At 42.7% G+C, this 25,343-nt stretch overlaps 1 protein-coding gene across 8 annotated transcripts in view; it reads right to left on the bottom strand.

The window, feature by feature from the left end:
- Positions 1-25,343, bottom strand: part of Tenm3 (teneurin transmembrane protein 3) — a 1,762,555-nt gene that overhangs the window by 167,698 nt on the left and 1,569,514 nt on the right. For all 8 annotated transcript variants that reach the window (XM_040731875.1, XM_040731879.1, XM_040731877.1 and 5 more), the window contains one exon: positions 14,690-14,927. In XM_040731875.1, the coding sequence (XP_040587809.1) occupies positions 14,690-14,927 (238 nt within the window). The remainder of the gene's footprint in view (positions 1-14,689; positions 14,928-25,343) is intronic.

The raw sequence follows: 25,343 nt of genomic DNA, 5'->3' as shown, positions 1-25,343 counted from the left end.
GTTTCATTATTTTTAACCTTCAACATGTTTAAAGTTTTTACTTTATTATACCTTTGGGTTCCTGTTTTAAGAACTCTGTCCTAATTATTGGCTTTTAAACATCTTCCATGTTGGTGCACCTACCTTTACAGTCTACTGGGGCACCTGCATACGTTGTATTTCCTGGTCTCCTTTCTCTAGCATCCGTGTTTCCACAAAGTTCCGGAACATCTGCTTAGTCTCATTTCTTTAGTATCTCTGTTTCCACACACCTCTGGAACACCTTCCTAGTCTCCTTTCTCGAGCATCTGTGATTCCACACACTTCTGGAATTTCTACCAACAGCACTTCTTGTTTCACTAGAACCTTCATTAGGTGGATCTCCATTCTTCTTAAATTTAACACTTAGATGTATAAATTTCCCATGATGCTTTGCTGCACCAAATGAGAAGATAATACTATTTCTACCTATCAACTTTCCTGTTTGGAACATTCTTTTTTGTTTTTGTTTTTTGTTTTTGTTTGTTTGTTTGTTTGCTTGTTCGAGACAGTGTTTCTCTGTACTGCTTTGGAGTTGTCCTGGAACTTGCTCTGTAGACCAGGCTGGCCTCGAACTCACATAGATCCGCCTGCCTCTGCCTCCCAAGTGCTGGGATTAAAGGCGTGTGCCACCAACGCCCGGCTCCTTTTGGAACATTCTTAATGTGTTTTTCCCTTAAAAAGTGGGACAATTTATAGCGGACACTAAAATGTATTCATTTTTCCTTACTAGCACAGACTCTTCTGGCAAGTGCAATCACAAATATTCTAAATCCATACAAATAAACCCAATGCCCTTGTTTCCTTTGTCATCTGCTTTCTGAGAAATAGGGACTAGAAATATTTCCTTCAGCAGCCCTGCATTCTCCTAGTTTCCCTCCTTCTTTGAAACCAGTGAGGACAAAGACCTGGCAGCCAAGGCCATCTTCCCAGGGTAGGCCACCAAGGTAGCACTACCACACCCAGGCAAAGGTCACAGCAGGGGAGCCCTTGTGAGCCACAAAACAGCACACTAAAAAAAATTCTGTCACTCAAGTTCAGAGGGAGCAGAATGCCAACATAATTGAAAACGAAAAGCCCACAGTGAATTCTTACTATTGCTGTTCAAGTCATTTCTTTGATCCTTTAGAATTTCTCTTAAAACAGGCTTTCCAGGGTGTAAGCAGGAGACGCAGCCAAGTGCTTAACTGCTCAGGGGAGAGTTAAACGTGTAGTGAACACTAGTTTAAGACCAGGTCCCTCAACCGGCAGTGCGGCAGAGGCAGCATGTGATGTAAGCTATAACTAAGAGTACAAATTAGCAAATGGGACTTCAAAACTGAAAGGTCAGTCTCCAGGGCTAACGGAGAAGACAAAACAGTTCAGAAATAACAAACACTGTTAGTGTGTTGTTAGCAAGTGAAAATCCCAGACTGTTGTTTGTACCCTGACCATTTCCTATGTTAGTTTGTAAAACCGATGATTCTAGAAAAGAAATGTAGACTTGTGCACAAGTTGGGGTGTGTAAGTATTCTAAGAACTGGCTTTGTTCAAAATAGATAATTTTGGTGTCCATACAAAGGTCATGTAATAACCTTTAATTATAAAACTTTTGTTAGTAATCTACAATATAACTATAAAATAGAAATATTTACATTCTAAACTGTCTCTTAATATTATAGAGAGTTAATTTTGTTACAAATTTTAAACAAAAATATTTTAGGCAAGAAAATGAAACATCTCCCCAGGAAGTAGTCAATCTAAGGATGTAAATTCTATATTTTGACATTAAAGCCAAAGACCAAATATGTAAGGATTCTAGCTGTGACATGGTATGTTAGTGATACAGATAAATGACCCCTTCACGCTGGGAGCACGTTGGGATCTCAAATCTATTTCACTTCGGAATTGATGTGCTATTATCTTTGGACAGCTTTCACACTAGGAGGTGTTCCCAGGAAGAAATATGCTTTAAATGAAAAGCTTACAAACAAGATAATTTCATTACCACTACCTGAATTAATATGAGTTATTAGCCGTTGTACCAAAAATGGTTTGAGATGAACACTCCTGATATTTTAGATAAAAATACTAGCAATTGCTTCCATACTAATCTGTAGTTATACTGAATATGAACATACACTCCTGGTGATGATATCATTGTGTGTGGGCCGACCTCTGAAACCCCACTAAGGAATTATATAATCTACCAGATACAGAAACAGGGGCAAAAATTAGGGTATTTTGTTGTTCAAATATGTTAAGGACTGAGCCATCTTGCTAGTCCTATTTGTATTTATTTCAGATTTTTTCGAGAAGTTTGTATTGGTTTATATATGCTTACATTTTCTCACATTGGTCACTGTGTTCCTCTACCTCCCTGACCCATGTCCTCCCTCCCGCTTCAAGTCATTAGGCAGGAAGGTCCTAATGTCTAATGGGCATCATGAGAGGAAGATAAGAGGAGGATTGGGCCATATGCCCTCGCCTTTTAGTATCAGTATCTGTGGTTTGTGAGTGTGTCATTTATCACTAAGTTTTTCAAAACCTTTTGGGAGGGGTTATGGTGTGATCTTGGAAATTGCTTTTAGACATATACGGGACAGTCATTTACTAATGGCAAATTACCTAGCGCTAGAAATCTTCAAAATGAGGTAAAACTACATATGGGATAAGGATTCATGTTTTCTGACTTTACCATGTTGACAAGCATTGTCATCAAATGCCACCAAAAGCACAGATACACACACACACACACACACACACACATTTTGTTTGCTTTGGATACATGGTCTTACTATGTAGCCTTGACTGACCCAGATTTCTAGTGTAGAACATGCTGCTTTTGAATTAGCAGAGATCCCCCTGCCTCAAAAGTGTAGGAATTAAAGGCATGTGCCACCACACATGGCAAGGATATATATGTATCATATATGTATACATATCTATCTATCTATCTATCTATCTATCTATCTATCTATCTATCTATCTATCTAATCCATCCATATCTATTTATTGCAAACTGATGCCTATCTGCTCAGGAATGATTAAGCAGCACAGCTTCTACCAAGGGACTCTTAGCCAGGCCTCTGGTGCAGGCCTGCAACCCCAGTGAGTTCAGAGGCTAAAGCAGAAAGACCACAAGTTCAGGGCTTACTTGGGGTACAGAGTGAGTCCAAAGTCAGCATGGGCAATTTAGTGAGTCCCTGTCCCCAAATAAGAAGCATAAAGGCCACTCAGGATGCATTTCAGAGGGGGAGTGCATTCCTGCTCAGACCTTGGGATTCATACTCTGCACCAAACTAACCTTCCCCCACAAAAAAAATCCCCTTTAACTCAGAGAGAATAGTATAACTGCTTCAACTTGGAAACATTCCTACCAATACACGGTCCTGCTGCCAAAACATGTATTGATATGTTATTATAATAATTTCCAAAATTGCTCAGGAACTTCCATAAGCACAATGGGTTTCAAGACAGGATAAAAGAAAATCATCTATAAGATTAATTCCAATTTTGAAATTTGTTCTGGACTACAACTCATCTTTTCAAAAGCAGTCGTGGAGTTGGGGAGATGGTCAGTCAGTAAAGCCTTGAAGTGCAAGTGTGGGGCTCTAGGTTTGGATCCCGACACCCACACAAAAAGACAGGCGTGGGAGAGTGTGCCTGTAATGCCTGTGCAGGCTTGTGTGCCTGTAATGCCTGTGCCGGAGTGTGTGCCTGTAATGCCTGTGCAGGCTTGTGTGCATGTAATGCCAGTGCCGGAGTGTGTGCATGTAATGCCTGTGCCGGGGTGTGTGCCTGTAATGCCAGAGCCGGGGTGTGTGCCTGTAATGCCTGTGCCGGAGTGTGTGCCTGTAATGCCTGTGCTGGAGTGTGTGCCTGTAATGCCTGTGCCGGAGTGTGTGCCTGTAATGCCTGTGTTGGGGTGTGTGCCTGTAATGCCTGTGTTGGGGTGTGTGCCTGTAATGCCTGTGCAGGCTTGTGTGCATGTAATGCCAGTGCCGGAGTGTGTGCCTGTAATGCCAGTGCCGGAGAGTGTGCCTGTAATGCCTGTGCAGGCTTGTGTGCCTGTAATGCCAGAGCCGGGGTGTGTGCCTGTAATGCCAGTGCCGGGGTGTGTGCCTGTAATGCCTGTGCAGGCTTGTGTGCATGTAATGCCAGTGCCGGAGTGTGTGCATGTAATGCCAGTGCCGGAGAGTGTGCCTGTAATGCCTGTGCCGGAGTGTGTGCCTGTAATGCCAGAGCCGGGGTGTGTGCCTGTAATGCCTGTGCCGGAGTGTGTGCCTGTAATGCCAGTGCCGGAGTGTGTGCCTGTAATGCCAGAGCCGGGGTGTGTGCCTGTAATGCCTGTGCCAGAGTGTGTGCCTGTAATGCCAGAGCCGGGGTGTGTGCCTGTAATGCCTGTGCCGGAGTGTGTGCCTGTAATGCCAGTGCCGGAGTGTGTGCCTGTAATGCCTGTGTTGGGGTGTGTGCCTGTAATGCCTGTGCAGGCTTGTGTGCATGTAATGCCAGTGCCGGGGTGTGTGCCTGTAATGCCAGTGCCGGGGTGTGTGCATGTAATGCCAGTGCCGGAGTGTGTGCATGTAATGCCAGTGCCGGAGTGTGTGCCTGTAATGCCTGTGCTGGGGTGTGTGCCTGTAATTCCAGTGCCGGGGTGTGTGCATGTAATGCCAGTGCCGGGGTGTGTGCCTGTAATGCCTGTGCCAGAGTGTGTGCCTGTAATGCCAGTGCCGGGGTGTGTGCCTGTAATGCCTGTGCCGGGGTGTGTGCCTGTAATGCCTGTGCTGGGGTGTGTGCCTGTAATGCCTGTGTTGGGGTGTGTGCCTGTAATGCCAGTGCCGGGGTGTGTGCCTGTAATGCCAGTGCCGGAGTGTGTGCCTGTAATGCCTGTGCCGGGGTGTGTGCCTGTAATGCCAGAGCCGGGGTGTGTGCCTGTAATGCCAGAGCCGGGGTGTGTGCCTGTAATGCCTGTGCTGGAGTGTGTGCCTGTAATGCCAGAGCCGGGGTGTGTGCCTGTAATGCCAGTGCCGGGGTGTGTGCCTGTAATGCCTGTGCAGGCTTGTGTGCCTGTAATGCCTGTGCTGGGGTGTGTGCCTGTAATGCCTGTGCAGGCTTGTGTGCCTGTAATGCCAGAGCCGGGGTGTGTGCCTGTAATGCCAGTGCCGGAGTGTGTGCCTGTAATGCCAGTGCCGGAGTGTGTGCCTGTAATGCCAGTGCTGGGGTGTGTGCCTGTAATGCCAGTGCCGGAGTGTGTGCCTGTAATGCCTGTGTTGGGGTGTGTGCCTGTAATGCCAGTGTCGGGGTGTGTGCCTGTAATGCCTGTGCAGGCTTGTGTGCCTGTAATGCCTGTGCCGGAGTGTGTGCCTGTAATGCCTGTGCTGGGGTGTGTGCCTGTAATGCCTGTGCCGGAGTGTGTGCCTGTAATGCCTGTGCCGGGGTGTGTGCCTGTAATGCCAGTGCCGGAGTGTGTGCCTGTAATGCCAGTGCCGGAGTGTGTGCCTGTAATGCCAGTGCTGGGGTGTGTGCCTGTAATGTCTGTGCTGGAGAGTGTGCCTGTAATGCCTGTGCCGGGGTGTGTGCCTGTAATGCCTGTGCCGGGGTGTGTGCCTGTAATGCCAGTGCCGGGGTGTGTGCCTGTAATGCCAGTGCCGGAGTGTGTGCCTGTAATGCCAGTGCCGGGGTGTGTGCCTGTAATGCCAGAGCCGGAGTGTGTGCCTGTAATGCCAGTGCCGGAGTGTGTGCCTGTAATGCCTGCACCGGGCAAGTGGAGCCAGGGTGATTCCCGGGCACACTGACCAGTTAGTTTTGTCGAGTCAGCAGGCTCCAGATGCAGTGGGAGGCCCCGTCTTGTCTCAAGACATTAAGACAATGACAGAGGAAGACATCTATATTGATTGACCTCTGGCCTTCACATGTACCAGATCACACATGTGTACCTGTACCTGTACAAACATATACTATATACAAACAAAGAAGTCACAGTATCTCTAGGTCTTCCCTAACAAATTTTTTTCCACAGTGGTCACTGTGAAAAGCTTAATAACAACAACAACAATAAAAAGCAGAATGAATGAATGGATGAATGAATGAGTGAATGAATGGAAAACTCAGGCTTTATTCTCTGATCTTCTATGACAACACATCTCAGATAATGTCTTCCTCATATCACTGTTGCCTTTCTGGAAAACAAAACCCCATGTTTCAAAGTTTCCTCATCTAAGAAGTCCCTCCAGTTTGGCTGAGGAATTAGTAGTTACTACCTAATTGTTCACAGACATTTGTCAGTATGATCTTTTTTGGTAATAGTTTGGACTTTACTGGTTCTTTATTGCCTTGGCAGTGGCCTTTTGCCTTTGAAAACACTAAATCAGTTGTTTTAAACACATGGGAGAAGAAAGAATTTATGGGAGCAGCAATTGTCATGAACACTGCATTTGACATTTCAATGAAACTTTATAGAATCTTTGTGAAGCATGATCAATCCTATTTGATTAAAAAAATGAGATAAAAACACACGAGTATCAAGGCAAAGGTGATGTAGTTCATCTGGTGTTAAGAGTTAAGCCAGGTCTGACTCAAAGCTAAAGCTTTGTTCCACCATGCCATGACCAGAAAGCGGCAAGAATACGTTACTCTGGAGGTACCCGGAACAGGATGGTTTTGGTTGGAAGCATTTTAGTGGTCTTGTATGAGGCGAGATGATACAAAATCATAAAGAGGGTCACAGCAGACTCAGAAGGCGTATCAAATGGGATTTATTAGGCTTAGTTGGTTGATTGCATGTTCAAGAATTTCATCCTATGGGCCAAGAAGGAAGGATTCCCAGAAAGCAGGCTTTTCCCCAGGCTTGAAGGTAGAGGAGACAGATACAATCAGGCAAACGTAAACAACAGAGGTGCAGGAAGGAGATGCAGCTATGTACGGCAGGATAATCATTGGTTGGTAATGAAACCAGAGAGTGAAATTCTGGCAAAAACACAGTGGTAATACTGTTGAAATATTAACTGTAGGAAAATATTTTTAAAAAATCACTATGTAGCAACAGTTAAGTAGAGATAAACTACTCACACATACAAAATACCTAAATGCCCACGTGCACGCAACCTTCATGGAAAGAGGACAGACATAATTTCATAGACCACGTGGAAAGGGAAAGGTTGGCTAAAAGAAATCCTCCCATGGCCGCTGCTAAGGAAGAAGTGTTTGATGAATAGGTCATATTTGGAAGAAGATAACAATTAAGTCACAGTCATTAACTGTGATCGTGGAAAAGGCTCTGATGACCTTTTCCTTTGATGATGTTCACAGAGAAGTGACTAGAAATGTGTTAGAAGTAATGAAGAATTTGTTTCCCTAGGTCTTATGAAAACTAGTTACCATATATGAATATTTTGTACAAATTACTGGTTATCCAGAATCAAATATTATCTGAATATGCAATATTACAACTTACAGAAGTTATGCTTTCAAAAATAAATTAAGTCTTAGAAAGTGGCTAGTGCACACTTTCTTAGCATTTTAATTTGTTACTAAATATATATATATATCCAGCTCACTGTAATTAATAAAAACAACAGTATTTGCTGCATGGTGGTGGTGCACACCTTTAACCCTTTGGGGAGGCAGAAGTAGGAGGATCTTTGTGAGTTGGAAGCCAGCCTGTTCTAGAGAGCTAGTTCAAGGACAACCAAGGCTACACAGAGAAACCCTGTCTTGAAAGCCCTAATAAATAAATAAATAAATAAATAAATAAATAAATAAGAATTTAAAAATAACTATCACTTGACAAAAAAACACATCAAAAGATTTTCATATCCTAAATAAAATTTAAAGCTAAGTTTTGTCTTTTCAATGATGCGGAGACAATTCACCCATCAAGGCTTTTACTGTTTCACTTCAAACAGTTAATATTTTAGTTAATTAAATGTTTCAAGCTATGGATAGCTGTCTTCGTTGTTATTGGTAGTTTATTTTCTTAAGAGTAAAACTAAGACACGTGGGGGTTCCTGCCTAAAACAAATCAACATACTTCTTGCAAAGTGATGAGAAGAGAAAAACAAAGAAATTTTATCTTGCTAAAATTAATCATGGTTTAATTTTATGCTTGGCCTACCTCACACATAAAGTTAGGCATAAATATGCCAGGTAAGACAAATGTATTTCTTATCTTCTAAGTTGTTACATATTAGTTTTGCTCAATTTTTAACCAATTAGGTGCCCTTGTTCCATGCCCCTGCTATTGCCATTTGCTCATTACTTAAAGAAAGTATCATGAGCAAGGAGCTTGATTTACATTATTTCATGAATACGGCATTATTTTGAGTAGCTATTATCATATTTAAAATTTCCCTCAGCTTTTAAATAATTTGAAGGTGATTAAGCTCATGAGCCAGATAAGGTGCAGGACTCTAGTCCTAGCTGTGAGGGAGGCCAAGGCATGAAGAACATTTGAGTCCAGGACTTCAAGATATACCTGAGTAACACAGCAATATCCTCTTAGAATAAACAAAAACACAAGCAAACAATAAAAAGTAAAACATAGGCTAGGAATGGGGAGAATATGGACTATCAAGATGGTGGGATTAACCCAAGTGAAGAATGTATGAAAAAGCTATTTGGTAGCCTAGTATTCTATGGATCAATGAAAAATGATAAGTTAAGAAAAAGCGTTTGAAGGGAGCTATCCTGCATGGCTGGATAATGATACTCCCAGAAGCCATGTGTTATGAGCAAAAGTTCTAGTGCCAGGTTTGACACTATTGGTCAGGGAGGCCTTAGAGACTCCAATGTCAGTGCACGCTTCTACCATTTCTCTTGACGGCTCACCAATACTAGACGGTGAGACCTTGCGGCTGAAGAATCTACACAGCTGGACTGTAAGATGCTGAGAAATCAAGGTAGGACTGAGTTGGAAGCGTCCTCCCTGCTGAACTACTGACCAGGGATCAACTCTGAGAAAGGCAATGTCCGTGTCTCCAGTTGTGTGCTCAGTGGTGAGAGTTCCAAAACCATGGACACACAGATGGCTCTGGCCAAGCTTAGTGGATCACAAAACCAAACAAAAAGACATGAGCATGAGAACAGGGCTTGTAGGCACAAGAGCTGTGTGTGTGACAGGGTGGGCGATACAGGAGGGTGGGGAAGGAGTAGTCACAACCATCACACTGATGTACGAAACTGACAAGGAACAAATCTAACTAACTTAAAAATTGGACTAGGATTAAACAAAGTTAGGTCTGAATGAATCCAAAGCATTCACTTGTTCTCAAGATGCTGAACTGTGTTTTGTATTTCTATGGAATCTACTGGCTTTCAATACTGACTCATGCATACGACCTTCATTTATAGGGACTGTTGGGGAGAAGTCAATTTTCTCACTTTAATTATTGGCACAATGTCTATTATACAACCAAGTCACATCTATAGCATTATAATAGGTTAGTAATAATAGTACATTAAACAAATCATGACTTTGCTTTCATTAATCTTTGTAACCACCCATGAATTATTATTAGCTTAGACTTTCTTAGAATGGACACTTAAGTGTGAAAAATGGTTTGGGAGAGCCCAGTTATTACACTAGAAACACATAGACTCATTCTTTGAGTAAATTCACAATCAAATTTGAGTTTTGTTTTATGTTTTTATGAATATAAGTTTCCCTTCAATATTTCCACTAGAATGCCTCCATTTTAGCTTTTCTAAGAAAATTTTATCCAATCTACTATTTTTCCCTTTTCTTTAGTGCTAGGGTCGGTTTTCATGACTTTGTATGTACTGGGTGAGTCCTGTACCACTGAGTGACAGCCCTACCCAATGCATTGTCTTCACTGGATGGTCTCTTGCTACTGCGAAGAAAAGACAAATAAAAAAGATTTAAATATTACTTTGGGATCCCCATATGTAGAACTCAATAGGAGCTTTTTGTGTGAATGAATAATCAAATGATTAATGATTAAGTATTTGCTGTAGATAAAACAGTAACTAAAGAATTTCAAATTCTGAAGTCACAACTGTGGTCAATCAAAGACCTTTGGCCTTGCATGGTCATCACTCTAGGACCAAGAAACTACAGGCTTAAAGTTAACTTCATTCTTTGGAGTACAGTTTTCAATGATGGGGACAGCAGAGAACTATGTTATAGAATTGTCATTGTTTGAATGAAGTCCATGGTCAACACAGAGTAAGGCACCGAGTTAGTTCTGAGTCACCTCCTTTCACAGAGAAAAAGGAGTTTAAGTGGCAACTTGAAATATGCTTTAAGTAGCGCTGAGAAAATCCTTCTGCGCTGTATTGCTCTCTTCTCCCTTCATACTTTCCCTTTCTCACAGATGCCCACACATCACATCTCATTATAGATCCCTTAAGGAACACTCTATGGTTAGAAAAGCTTACTTTAAAAACATGAAGAGAAAGCCTGTAATGGTAAAGAATTTCTTAGCCTAGGAGCAGGTCTGATTTAAAAATTCGTGTTCAATAACTTTGGCTTCTCCCTCTTTTCTAGAGTGTGATATTCTCTTTCCCCACAGGAGTCCCTGGGTATCCCCAAGCTACCTTTAACAAAGGTGCGGCCTTAGCTAGTCAATTTAAGTTAATGGGCTACCTGACCAGGCATATTTTACTTGCAGCAATAGCTGTAGCTACAGACGGTCCTACTACTCACTGACTTGCCAAGAACAGGCATTTCCTTCTCACTCAGGAGGTGGATGTACAATTTTTTTCAGGTGATAAAGACTTCTCTTGGTATCATAAGGTCACCATGTGTGAGAGACTGCCCACATATTTCACAGGCGAGATTGACTCAGCCTGGTGTTTCTACGATTGTCTGGCTTTTCCTTAGTACAGAAAGGGGAGGGAAAGAATAATGGAGTAAGTAAACAATACTTCCACCTAAGTATTCTGTTTTTTAAAATGCATAGCAATTGATCTTACATTAAAGAAGCCCAGGACTTTCCAATAGTCAAATTAAAAATGCACTAATAAAGCGGTAATTTAATATGCAATTTCATGCATTAATAATTAGCTGAACAGTACTGAACTGCTAGGTAAAGAGCTATGGGAACATAATTAATGAACTATCGATGCCAAAACAAATGTCATAATAAAAACGAGACTTTAATAAATCATTTATTAAGTGGCTACGAATGAGCTATTTTGTTAACATCTGAAAGTTAACTACTATGCTCTTTAATTCATAGATAGAAACTAGAGAAGACAATTAAGCTTACAGTCACCGAGGGTTAAGGCTTGAGTTCCTGCACTGTACCTGCCTAAGTGCGATTGCCGGCTAGGTCAAGTCTAAGCTTTTCAACGGCTTCTGTGTGTTGTTGCGACAACTATGGTTACACACAGAAGGAGCTGAAGTGTGACATAAAGGACAGTCAGCGGGCTATAGCGCTCTAGGCTCTCAACGCCCCAACAGCTAATGCTCCCAAGTGCAATACCTGAACTTAAGGAGGAGGGAGTGTGAGGGTCACTGTTCCGTATCGCTTGTAGGGGCCGATTGCTACAGACTAAGGTCGTTTGGAACTTCTAAAACTAATTGGGTTCTCGACATGAATCTCGCCTATGTGAATCTCAGTGGAGGCCGCAAAGGGGGGCGAAGCTGGTTACCATAGAAAGTAGAGTGGGTGGCAATATTGATTGTCTCCAGGAACAGCAAATGATCAATTCATCAGAGAAAGAAAATACGTGTTTCCGTGGAAGTAATAACTTGCCTAGTGAAAATAAAGCTTTCTAAAAAAATCAAAATTAAAGCTCTATTGAACTGCGTGGGACAGGGCAGAAAGGCATTTATCCTTCCTGTGCTTATTCATGTAAACTGTACATTTACAAGTCGCTGAGATTTTCATGGGTTATCCTAGTTAAGTTAATTTATCAAATATTACATATCCAAAGAGAAGCGAAAGAGAACAAGGTAAGAGGAAGGAAAAATCGATGCCTGTAACTCCCCAGAACTGATTTTTATACTTTACAGCTTATAACATTTAAATGATATGGAAGTGGTTCATAAACACGTGTGTGTGTGTGGAAGCTACATAAGCGCCAGGGATGAAATGGTACCCTAGGTCTAAGGACAGCTAAAGGCAAATGCATTTCGGGATGAAGTTGTTAATAAAGCTGAAGTTGAGCTAGAGAATCACACCCAACAGGGAACCTTAACTAAAAAAAGAAAAAAAATCAATGATAAATAAGACTGCTTCTTCACCTTGAGAGGGCCAACCAAGTGAGACTATTAAAGAAACCACAGTAGTACTGTGTCCATGCAGTGTGAGATTTTCACTTCGCGGCTTAGCGTTATTCACCGAGTGCCTGCAAGCTGAAATATCATTTCTTTTTATTAGCACCACCGTAAGAGGTGAACCTTGGTTAATGAGAAGAACAACAAAGATACACTGCAGGTTAGGTTGTTGTTAATGGACACACAACCGCCAAATGCATTACTCTCTCTAATTATTAGTGATATAATAGTAACTGCCCCCCCCATATCCATTCACAAAACTAGGTCATTCCATTGATGACTCACTAATGGTTCAACCTTAAAGTGTAAGATAATCTTGGTAACGGTTTCCCTCGGGAACGCTTTTACACACGGATGGGTTGGATGGTCTGCTAGCCAGCTGCTTTCCTTCTGGAACCCCCTTCGCCCAAAATTACTACACGAGGAATAGCAAGGGTACACCTTATCTTTCTCAGACTTATTCTAAATTTTTTCACCATAACACACATGACTTCAAGGAATACTGACTCTCTTATTAACAGTTTCTGAGGCTTTTGTGTTATACAGCAACACTAAAATTAAACACGTTTCTGATGATTTAACTCGACATATTTCATAAATCTTTGTCAAGACAATTATTGTCAACTACAATGCAATTATCCATATTCAATTTGATGACTCAACTGGAAAATTACTTTTTTCCTAATAAAATTTACAAAATGACAATAGTGAATCAGTGTTGATTAGTTGCTCAGTGGGTACTAATTAATTAAGCCAGGTAAATTTTGGTTCATGCTAATAACCTTGTGAGGAAAAAAAATTCCATGCGCATGATTCTTTGTCTCGGATGAAGAGAATTCTTCTGTTTGCTTACTTTTGTTTCTATTTCTTTCCCTAATTTCTCCCAGGTGGGAAATACAAAATAACCTAAAAAACTTAACTACTATTGGCTGGCACTACAGATAAAAAGGCAAGAGTTCTTTGTAACCTTGTTTGGGTCAAGAGTGAAAGACAAGACAGAATGATATTTTATTGGTGATAACTAACAGAGAGAACCTCCTGCAGAATTGGTATAGATCGCACAATGGATGACAAGAAATAACAGTTCATTCATCACAAGATGGCTTCTTTACCCGGCAGCTCATTTAAATGTTGAAGTTTGGCATGGGCTCTGCATTTGGGATGGGGGACAGGGAACCATTCTCTCGTGGGTCCAGAGTCCACTATTTTTGAGCTTTTCTGTGGTGGTCATTCATTTCTTACGTACCTAATAAAAAGTTAGTGAATCACAGAAATAAGTGGCAGGCACGGTAGAGGGTGCCTGCTGCCAAGCCGCCCAGAAATGACCTGACTCTTTGTCTACTCCACACCACCAAGGGGCAGTGACTGTCCCCTGTGGGTCTGAAGAAAGAAGCGGGGGATTTAAGGAGCAGGAGACAGTTAATGATGAAATGGATTAGCTTAGGATAGTTTGCACCAAGCTCAATTTTCATGTGAGCAGACAGGCACTGGGACGTGGTCCATGCTAGAGGCCCTGATTTCAGAACCACACTGAATCACACGCCCTATACTATTTGTTGGTGATGGAACAAGAAGACTAAAAAGACGTCATCCACAAATACACTAAAGTGGCTTCCTGTAGGATTCAGACATTCACTTGTCTGACTACACCCAGAGAATGGAATTTACAGGCACAGGGATTGTGTTCCCTAGGAGGAGAAATTTTCTAACAGAACTAAGATTGAGTAGATGACTTCTTCACCCAGACGCTTGGTTGTGGGTTCTACATTTTGAGGACAGGGCATTTCCTGTGTGGGGATCCCACAGCTCTCTATTTTGAGTGTCTTTGGAAATAATGCCGGAATGAAGTTTAAAGAGTGAGTCTGATCCCTCTCACACTGCAAGAAATTAAAGATATTTTTAGCACAAGATTATCTGACTTATTCGTAAGCTTTGCTCTGGGCCCGGGGCTTGGCTAGGAAACATGGACAGCATGTAGGCCGTGGAAATGTGGAAGTCTACAGACAATCAGCGGCCAAACACATACATGAAGTCAAGCTGCATGGGACTGACAGCCACTGTCTATACCGCCTTCCATCCTCACCTGCCTGATAGCTGTAGATGTGGGGTGGGGGGGAGAGACTGCAGTTCGGAATAGTTTCACTGAGGTGGCAGAGTCTCACCTCTCATAGGGAACAAAATGTGTGAAAAGATAAAAAAAGTTCACTGATCCAGCTCCTAAGAAATTTCCAACAATCTGGAACTGATCTTAAAAAGGATAAAACACTGGGGCTATAATTATGATACGTTTCTGTTGGTGAGAAAAGTGTTGGACTAGTTTATTTTTGAATTCTAGGGGCTTCAAAATATGTGTGGTTGACAACCTGCCTCAATTGTAGCACACACCTGTCTGTGCACTGAGTGAGTTTAATGACCAAGTGATGTGAAGACTTCACGCATAGGCATTACCTGCTTTCCAGTGGTACATTACTGCCAAGGACCCAGCTGTCCTGCAGCTGGACGGACTCGGGTGTGGTTTGCAGCTCGGCGGGCAAAGCAGCCGGCGGGGCCGGACTCTGGTTCCTTCTATTGGTCAGGGAGTTTCTATTGAGGGACGTGATAGATGGATGCTGTTGCGCGGAGTGCGGCTTGTGGGAAGGTGGCAGAGGCTGCAGGGTAGATTGCCCTTGGTTGTTTGCAGGTTGCTCTGCAGAAAAACAGAAACAAACAAAAGCTCATTATATGTTTCCGCGTGTATGCAGGTGTGCATACGCACTAGCCACTTTCTTGCAGAGCTGCTGGAGAGAATTTAGAATTAAAAAACTGCATAAAAATCCACAACCTAAGGCATTTGCATATTATTCTATTAAGTGAGTGCTCAGTGACATTCTCAAAGACCAAGTTTACCCTTGATACGCAAAGTTCTAATTAATATACAACAGATGGCAAAATTGCTTTTGGTTTTAATTTGTTTCAGACTTTTTTTTTTTCATCTGGTTTTATTAACACCTACAGAAAACAACATCTGACAGCTCCTCTAATGTGCCTTTAGATTTTGGATTTTTTTTTTTTAACAAACCAAGCCTGAAATTAAATGGGTGATTTCAGTAGAACACAAAGGTTTTTTGGAATGCATATAATCCCTGTAATTATTTAATGGAGTTTTTTAAGCTTTATTTAACTGCAATAAATTATTACAAGCTAGTTACTAAACAGCAGTGCACTGCTCTAGTTTAGTGCCTCTCAAACAAGGCAGCTCTGTGCTATGATCCACTAATAGACGCTAAGCACTCTGTAGCAGAAGGTCACTCTGTGAAGCAGATGTTGCTTCATGGATACTTAGCAGGCTGAATCACATCTGATTACGACGTCAGAAGCCTCATATACTTAATGACCGTTACATCCATTAGAACACACACAGACCAGATTTTCCAATTTCACAGTGCGCAGTAGAACTACATTTTTGGAGTGAGTCATAGGTGACCAGAGCCACTCTTGCCATTAGATTAGTGGTACAAATAGTTTGTTCCAAACCAGAATCATAAGAGGCCCAACAGTTTCAAAATACAAACACAACATTGCATTGTTAACTATGGGGAAATTCTCTAGAGCTCGTAAATTGTCAGTTAAAAAAAATCACAGGTCATTGTAACATCTGAGGTCTACTTTGCATGACTTACTCTTGCACATGTATTTTAATGAATTGTCAAATACTGTATTTTACCAGAAGGGTGACTCCTTAATTTAATGTCAAACTTATCTTCCTCCACACATAAGATGCCTATTTTTATTAAATATAGTTCAAAATGCAACATAATTTTAAAGTGTCTTATTAAATCATGCTATTAATATAAATACCTATATTAAAAGAGAATAGGAGACATAGCACCTATCTTTCATAGACTACGTGAAATCCAGCAGTGATTATTAAGGTAAATAATACAGCCACACATTGTAATTCTGGTTGCTTGAAATGAATACATGGTGTGTAATAGAGTGACTATATTATCAAACCTCTTTAGCAGATCATCAATAAAAATAGCTCCTCCCACAATATATAACATCAGTGATTATGTGTTTCTGTGTCTAATAATCCCTATCATGTACTTAATAGCCAGCAACTTCTCGCTCTTGAAATGAAAAGCATAGATAAAATATCTAAATACATAAAAGCAAGCAAATGCTTTGTACAGCCTGTATTCATGTTCCCCACACTAGAAACCTCAAAAGTCTTCCCTGATTCAGAGTGTTGCTGATCAGGACAAATGAAGGTCTAACTCTCACTTAAAATGCAATAAGCTTTTGAAGGAATATCAGGACTAAAATGGTACAGAGTTGAAACTCTCTCACAAAACAAAGCCTACCAGGTTAAACCCCACGGAAGATTCATTATTCAGGTCTCATGTAATTAATTAGGGCTGTCTTCCTCAGCACCGGTGTGTATGATGAGCCTCTCCACCGAGAGGCACGTTAGGAAAGTTCCTCATAGTATGCCATGGCAAGCAGCAGCTATGAGGGCACGGAATGGAAACAAAGAGAGAAAGGCAGAAATAGTTCAAAGGAAAAGGCGATGAAACTTTGCCTAGAAGGCAGGAGGGGTCAGATGACTCCATGCTTTTTAACTTGGTATCATCCAAGAATGGCTTTACACATGTTTAGTATGGCAGCTACTAAACTGCTGAGGGAAACAGGCCTCTAGGAAAACCAAAGTTAATTTTTTTTTGTGAGGAGTTCATGGTAGAGCCCTGTGACGTATGATCTCCGTACAACTCTGTGGATTCTATAAAATCTACTCAGTCATCCATTTACTCCTACATTTGGCCACCTATGCCACAAACATGTAACTATGCTCTGTGTTACTGGGATGTGCTGGGTCACTGTATAAACGGTGAGATCACGAGTATGGACATGCAAGTTGCTTTTAAACGCTAAATAAATTTAAGAGCCTGCCATGTATTTGAATGTTAGTTCAGGGTTCTTCTTAAAACAAGTCAACACATAACCACTCCGGAAAAGCCCCATGTAAGGCGTCAGGAATCTGCTGTGTTTCTCTAGCTTCAGTTGTCACTTTGGAAGCTTTACTAAGGACTCACCGGGTGGCATGCGACACACCAGTACCTCCGGTGGCCTATGCAGCTACTTGACCAAAGCGTTACTGCTTCTGGGAGCACTGTTCATTTGGCTACACAGTCAAGAGGTCTGTTAGGCTGAAGGCCCGATCTCTACAAACTGAGATGGGAAAGTCTGAGCAGGATAGCCAAACGCTTAAATTCTACAGCGTATCATGGACAGAGCAATATCCACGGGCTCAGAATTCACAACGGTCCTCAAGATTCTGGGCAAACACGACATCGCTGGAATGAGTGTTTACCTCCAGCAACCTATTCAACTTGGAGCAAGCATATAAATCCTAGCAAGATGAGATAAAGTCAAACACAGTCAGAAGAGCGGACAGAAGAAAAAAAGTGGGAAAGAGAAAGATAGATCTAGGCCTACATAGTTCTCTACAGTTTTTTTGTTTGTTTGTTTGTTTGAAGACAGGGTTTCTCTGTATTGTTTTGGAGGCTGTCCTAGAACTCGCTCTGCAGACCAGGCTGACCTCGAACTCACAGAGATCCGCTTGCCTCTGCCTCCCGAGTGTTGGGATTAAAGGCATGCGCCACTGACGTCCGGCTGTTCTTTACAGTTTTAAAGTGGCATAAAAATTTGGCTGTCAACTTTATGGTTCCCAACACAGAATAAATATGATCAGTTGCGTGACTTGGATTATTTTTTTAAAAAAACAAAATATTTGCCTAAAACAAATGTAAGTATGACTCATACTGAGAACAGAGAATTTGTTTTGGAGTCCATACATAAAGAATCCCTGAATATCCAGGGAATCATTTAGGTCCAAGGTTCAAAATGGACATAAAGTAACAGAGAATAGTGTCTAGACTTGGAGACTATTAGAGTGTTTGAGAATCTAGCTCTGGTAGGTGGACACTCACAGGAACAATGCAGGCTACAACTTTGGCCTCTGGGTTGAGTTAATCCATGGAGGGTAAGTTTGCTCAGGTGTACGAAAAGTTTTTTGGATATATGGATTTGGGACAAACAAGCTTCATGCATCACTGAGACACAGATCTAAGGATTACATTGCCATTCTGGAAAGTTACAAATGGCTTCCTAGTGCCTATCGAACATAAAAGCAACCTCAGAGTAAATGTGGTATTTGGTCACAGAAAGGCCAACACATGGAGCTGGAGAGATGGCTTAGCAGTTAAAAGCATGTACTTTTCTCTCAGAGGACATGTGGTCACTTCCCAGCACATGTGCTAGACAGCTCACATCTGCCAAGAGATCTGATGGGTCCCCAAATTCACATGCATACACCCCACACATACACATGCATAATTTTAAAATAATATAAATAAATCTTAGAGAGGTAGAGAGAGAGAGAGGTAGAGAGGTAGAGAGAGAGAGAGAGTGAGAGAGAGAGAGGGAGAGAGAGGGAGAGAGAGGGAGAGAGAGGGAGAGGAAGGAAGGACACACGCACACATATCTGCCTACCCCAGGGTTGGAGAGATTGCTCATCAGTTAAAAACACTGGCTGTTCTTCCAGAGGATGGACCCAAGTTTGATTCTCAGCATCCCTATGATGGTTTACAATCATCCCTGATTCCAGTTCCACAGGATCTAACGCCCCCCCTCCTTGCCTCTGTGAACACTAAGAATGCAAGCAGCACACAGACACACATGCAGGCAAAACACATAAAATAAAATAAAATAAAAATTAAAGTGGAAGGAGAAAAAAAAAGAAAACGGAGTTCGGCACAGATCTGGCCAACTTTCCCCCAGGCAGTGTCTGCATCCATCTTTCCTCTAAGTTGTACTTGCTTTAGTCTGCCAAAACATTGTCCTTCCTTTTTCTATATGCAAATCCCACGTGCTTCAACCTCTAAGAAAGGCAACACTCTGGGACTTCACTTACGTCTTGTCTAACTCTCTTTAGAAAGTTACCTGGTTTTTTTTTCCATGGTTCCTTCTCCTGTCCCTTTCGTGACACGATTAATTCTGTAGGTCATGTGACCTCTCTAAGATCTTTACTTCAACTCGGAGCTCATGCTACACCCACACATCAGTACCTTGTTCAACTCCCCTCAGAGACACTTCATTTTGCTGTCAATGGGAACAAACACAGAGACCTATAGCTGGATAATGTGCAGAGGATGAGAGACCTTGGGACAGTCCATCCTAAATGGTGTGTCTCCATCAAACCCTTCCCTTAGAGGCTCAGGGACCTATGCAGAAGAGGAGGTGGGAAGATGGTTAGAGCTATCAGGGATGGATGACACCAAGGAAACAGTGTCCTCCAGACACAGCGGGACTGATGTACACAGGAACTCCCAGAGACTGTCGCAGCACACAGAAGGTCTGCACAGGTTCAATACAGATGGGGTCCAAATGCTAAAAGACAGAAGTGGACACCAAGTCCCACCTGTAACTAAGAAGCTATTTGCAATTGATAACCTTGTGTTACTGGAGCTCTGTCCAGGGCAGAATTGAACGTTCAGACAACTCTTCCTGTTCAACAACCCTACTGTCAGCAGCAAGTGACCTGAAATGTCTGTCCACACAAAGGGCAACAAACTGGGCACTTGTTTCTCACCGAAGATGTTCTTCAATGCTACTTAATTGTTCAGAGCATATTTAAGGGCGTGAAAGACACAGTGCCCGGTGTAACAGTGAGTGTTAAAGGTAGCTATTATAAAGACTGGGGAAGAAACAGGTCCTCTGGGGAATATGAACACCCCGAGGGAAAACGAAGCAGGTGGAGAAATCTTGTCAGCCATGAATGCTGTAGTTAGAACAATAGCCAGAGTATATGAAGGTAAGCCTTGCTTCAACAAGTAGCAAACTCACACAAATGTCACAGGAACCAAAGCTAAACCAAACTATTGCCTTTCTACCAAGAAGGACCTTGAGCTTGGAAATATAAAAGAACATCAACTCTGGGTACGTTTGATGACTTTTGATGACTTGGGTAACTTTTTAGATACTCTTGCTATGCTGTCCAGATAGTCGTCAAATTCACGGGTTCAAACAATCCTCTTCCCTCTGTGTCCTGAGAAACTGGCACTGTGTGGGCACACCTTCACATGCAGCTGAAGTGTCCTTGGTGTATGTGCGTGCATGTGTGTGTATATGCATGTGTGTGTATGCATGTGTGTGTGTCCCTGGTACGTGTGTGCATGTGTGTGTGTGTCCCTGGTACGTGCGTGCGTGTGTGTGTCCCTGGTACGTGCGTGTGTGCGTGTGTATGTGTGTGTGTGTGTGTCCCTGGTACATGCGTGCGTGTGTGTGCGTGCATGTGTCCCTGGTACGTGTGTGTGTTCAGTGGAAAGCCCAGCTGCCGTGCCACAGTGCGCCTGTAGTTCTGCTCTGACTCCTCCGTGGTTTACAGGAGGAGGCTGTGGTGCTCTGGGGGCAGAGTGGAAATGGACTTTTGAGTGTGAAAGCGGGGAGAGAAAAATAACACCGAATGGGGGGTAAAGCAGCTTTGTCCCAGCGATGTGTGCATCTGTGCGTGCACGCTCTGTGCGGCAGCAGGTGACAGGTGAGTGTGATGAGAGGAGCGGAGAAGGCGCTAAAGCCTGCACTGAGCAGGTGTCACAGCTGGGACAAGAGTCGCCACAGTCCCGGAGACTGCTTTGTTCTAACCGCCTTCTTCAAGACTCCCCTCTTCCTTCCCAGGATGTGGGAGGCGGGCTGCCTTGCAGAGGTCCCCACGGTAGACAGAATTTGAAGGGAGTTGGAATACTGGGTTGCTTTCGAATAGGGCAAAACTGCAGTTTGAGAAAAGTGGCTAGGAAATGGCAAAAAGGAAGGAAGACAGAAGGCAAAGGAGGAATTGGGGAGAGGGAAGAGGTCGGGAGGCAGGGGAGTGTAGAGAGGGAGGATGGAAGGATAGAAACACTTTCTCCCTCTGTGTTTGTCTCAGATGGGGTCTCAGGTAGCCCAGGCTGGCCTCAAACTCTCTGTACAACACAGGATGACCTTGAACTCCTCAGGATGACCCTGAACTTTCAATGATCTTGCTTCAACACCTGGGCCCACGGTCTGTGACACCACGCCTGGTTTTATGCTGTTTTATGTTTATGCTGGGAAGCAAAGCCAGGATCCAGGGCTTCCTGTATGCTGGCCAGCCAACTGAGATATACACCCAGTCGGAGAAACTTTGTTTAATTTGCAAAAGTGCTAAAGAACACTGAGAAGCAGGGATGGGGTATGCAGAACCCACTAAAGCCAGCAAGCTGAGGCATGGCGTGACACCTGCTGTCTGCCCCATAAGAGTTGACACGCCAACGCTCTGATCATCACCCACTGCTTGTGAGAAAGAGGTGGGTGGGAGCCCTTGCTTCACAAAATGGATTCGCTGTCACCTCACCACCAAGTTTAATCTTCACCTTCTCCAACTGTGACAGACAAACAAGCCTCTTCTCTCAGGATTCGCCTCCGTCTTAAAACAGGTCACCACACCGAAACACAAGGAGCCCTCTACTTTCCTGCACTTTAAGGTCATACTCGTCTTAGCTCCTCTGAGCTAATCCTCAAGGAGGATGTCCTAGTAGGTGTAACCAAGAGGATGGCTTAGCTCTGCTTTGTCTCCAAAGGGCTGGTGTGCTAGCAACCCCAGCACAGCAAGGTTCAGAGCTAGGAACTAACTTCCACGACAGTGGAAACAGCAAATTCTAATTAAAACAAACGTTTCCTTTGTTCCAACAATTTCACGTGGGTTACAGATAACTCTCCACTTCTCTTGGAAGGCAAAAACGGTTAGCGACAATCTTCCTTGTAAATGGGGCCAGGGTGTGAGTCAGAGAACACAAGCCACAGACTCAGCAGAAGCCACATTAAAACAACGGGCTGACAGTCAAGAGTTGTCTCTTCTCTTTTCTCTCCTTTGCATCCCCGACCCTAAAACCCTGCATTAATAAGGTAACCATTGAAAATGGCTCAGCACGAATCTGCAAAGAAAGGTCCCACCTCACCCAGGGAATCACTTTCACACAAACCTGCTCCTCTACTTACTACTTAATTTCAGATTCTCAGAGAGAATTAAGTGCCTCTGCAAAGCCCTCATTAAGATACAGCACGGTTTGAATTTTTTTTTACTGCAGGAAGTTCACATCAGACGGTCACACACTCAGATGAAAATCAAAAGCAATTTAGAACACTCCGATTCTCATGTAAACACATAATATGGGTTTTTGTCCCTGTCATCCATACAACTGACTGAAAAACTACGTATATAAAGATGTTTGACTATGAATATCCTTAATGACACATAACAAGCTGCCGGGAGACTCGCCATGACAAGGAATATGGCACTTGAGTGTGCAGGGATGGGCTGATTATCTCCACTTCCGGGATCAGGAGACTCCGCCTTGGTTTCTTAGAGTTATACTTTCATGTGAGGATGAAGGAAAAAAAAAAGGCTGCCAGGCATGCTGGTGTACGCCTTTTATCCCAGCACTCAGGAGTCAGAAGCAGGCAGATCTCTGTGAGTTCCAGGCCACCCTGGTCTACAAAGCAAGTTCCAGGACAGCCAGGCCTACACAGAGAAGCCCTGTCTCGAAGAAAACCAAAAAAGGCATAATTCTTCAGATCTTTACTTTCCGTGGGGGTACATCCCCATACTTCCCACGGAAGGTGATGTGACAGCTCTCAAAATGAGACACCCAGGGCGCTTGCGAGAGGCATGGAGAACTTGTGTGAATTACTGTATTTGGCACATCCTTTGAGTACTGGCCAGGCTGTGTTCTAGGCATAGAGCAGCTGGTCATGCCAGTCCCGCAGTTGATCTAGCCCTTTGCTTTAGGTTAGTATCACTGACCCTGGAAGAAACTATGAGGCAGAACACAGGGGATGGAGGGAGGGCTGGGAGCACTGGAACCGCCTCTGCACCTCCTAGAGGTGTGTGAATCTCTGGAACCTTCTTCACGTGCGTGGAAGAGACCAGACATAATGCCTCCGTTGTACCGGAAGCCCTAGGCAGTGCCTTGACCCTCGACGTGTTCTATTTGCAAAGGGAATACTGCTGGTTGTCTGAAATTTGTTTTAAGGACTTAACATTTAGATCAGCAGAATTAGACATTATGGGAAAGGAAACGAGGGCATTTGGTGGGGAGAAACACAGCCACTGGCATTAAAATCTCACTGGTTTGAAAGGGTACAACGAACAACCATAGAGAGTAATCATCAACTGGAAAGCAAGAAATCGCTAGGTAAATAATTTAAACAGCAGCAGAATGATAAAGAATGCTTATCTACAAATGCATATCCAACGACAAAGAGAACGGGAAAGCTCAGTGTGCATGGCCTAAGAATCCCAGGAGGATAGAGCAGAATATTATTTGGATTTCTACAGCCTTCTCCAAAGTTCCAAACACCATGCTTACATCTGCAACATTCTACAGAATCCCGCCCCCCTTCTCATTCCATGTGACCTCTGCTTTTCTTAGCTGTTATTAGAGAACAGCATAGGAGGAAATATTTTTATCTAGGAGGTAGTGTGTCATGACTAATACTAACTTCTTAGTCAGTGGTCTATTGCTGTGAAGAGACACTGTGACCATGACAACTCATAAAGGAAAATGTTTAATTGGCGCTGGCTTACAGTTTCGGAGGGTTAGTCCATTATCATCATGGCAGGAGCATGATGGCAGCACACAGGCAGACGGTGCTAGAGAAGGAGCTGAGAGCTCTACATATGAATCCACAGAGAGCAGGAAGAGAGGGTCCTGGCTTGGGCTTTCGGTACTCTCCACGCCCCCAGGAGAGGCTTCAGTAACTGTAGGTGTTGGCAAATTGGAAAGTCTATTCCAGACAGCACCTCTGGTACCTAATTCCGTATTAGTCAGTGTTCTCTAGAGTAGCAGGAATTATAGAATGAAATTATAGAAAGGGGATTTACTAGAATGACTTACAGGCTATGGTCTAGTTAATCCAACAATGGCTGCCTAAGAACGGAAGGTCTGAGAGACCACAAGGCAGGGTGTCTCAGCTGGTCTTCAGTATACACCAGAATCTATGGATAATATGTGAGGCCAGCTCCCAAAACTGTCTCCCAGGGTTCAGGCTAGATGCTACATCTTAATAAAGGAAACTCAGAAAATTTCTACTCTGAGGGATTATGAAATAGAGTCACACACATGCTTTTTGAGTCATGATCTTTATTCTTCTGCCTCTAATTCTTTTGTCCTAATTGTCTATAATTTTCTAGCTCTAATTCTTGTAGTTCTAAATCTTCAGTTCTAATTCTGTTTCATTTCTCTGTTCTAATTTACCTGCTTCTCTGTTCATCTAACTTAAAACTATTTTTTACAGGAGGTTTAAAGACATAATGAAAAAAATACAAGAGTTACACCTATTGTTCAAAAGAAAATTCCTTTGGGTGAGTGATAAGGGCAGAGCTCTTTACCATGGCAAAGCAAAGTTTCAAGGTTTCTGGAATAAGACAATGACCAGAGGATGGGCACAACACCCAGTGTGACACACTTCAAGACAAGGTCCTTATCAGCCAGACTTGGCAGGCAAAGAATTCGAATGATTTTTTTAGGCTACTTTGTGTAAATAACCATGGTTAGACACCTGTGATTCCGACCTTGTGCATAACTGTAAAGTTTTAAACATATGATCCATTTGCAAAAACCTTTAGTCTAGTTTGAACTAGCTCTGAGGTAAAAATGAGCTAATTGTGTACCGTTTTTCTTAGACAGAGGAGAAATGGAAAAAAATGTTATTTTTCTTTTATTAGTCTAAATAAAAGGAACAAAGCAGGCTTTAAGTGTATTACAGCCTCATGGAACAATGGATCTAGTTATGAAGCATGTCCTAATATATTTTCTATATATCAAAATTATACAGTTAATGAGAAGTCATTTTCCTGGCCATCTACAGATATAGGTGTGCCTAGTAGATAGAATATTTTCAATAGATAAACACACAATCATCGGGGAAACACCCAAAGCTACTCTTAGGGAACAAATGAAGTGGCTCATGAGAGAAATTGCAGATATAGGCGACCAGTTTTCAGAGTCAATGGTGCTGTAAGCCTTGCTAGACAAGATTATCTCCA

Source organism: Mesocricetus auratus, unplaced genomic scaffold (genome assembly GCF_017639785.1).
Source record: "Mesocricetus auratus isolate SY011 unplaced genomic scaffold, BCM_Maur_2.0 Super-Scaffold_100026, whole genome shotgun sequence".
Lineage (NCBI taxonomy): Eukaryota > Metazoa > Chordata > Mammalia > Rodentia > Cricetidae > Mesocricetus > Mesocricetus auratus.
The sequence above is the reverse complement of the archived record's forward strand: the minus strand, read 5'-3'. Positions and strand labels throughout refer to the sequence as shown.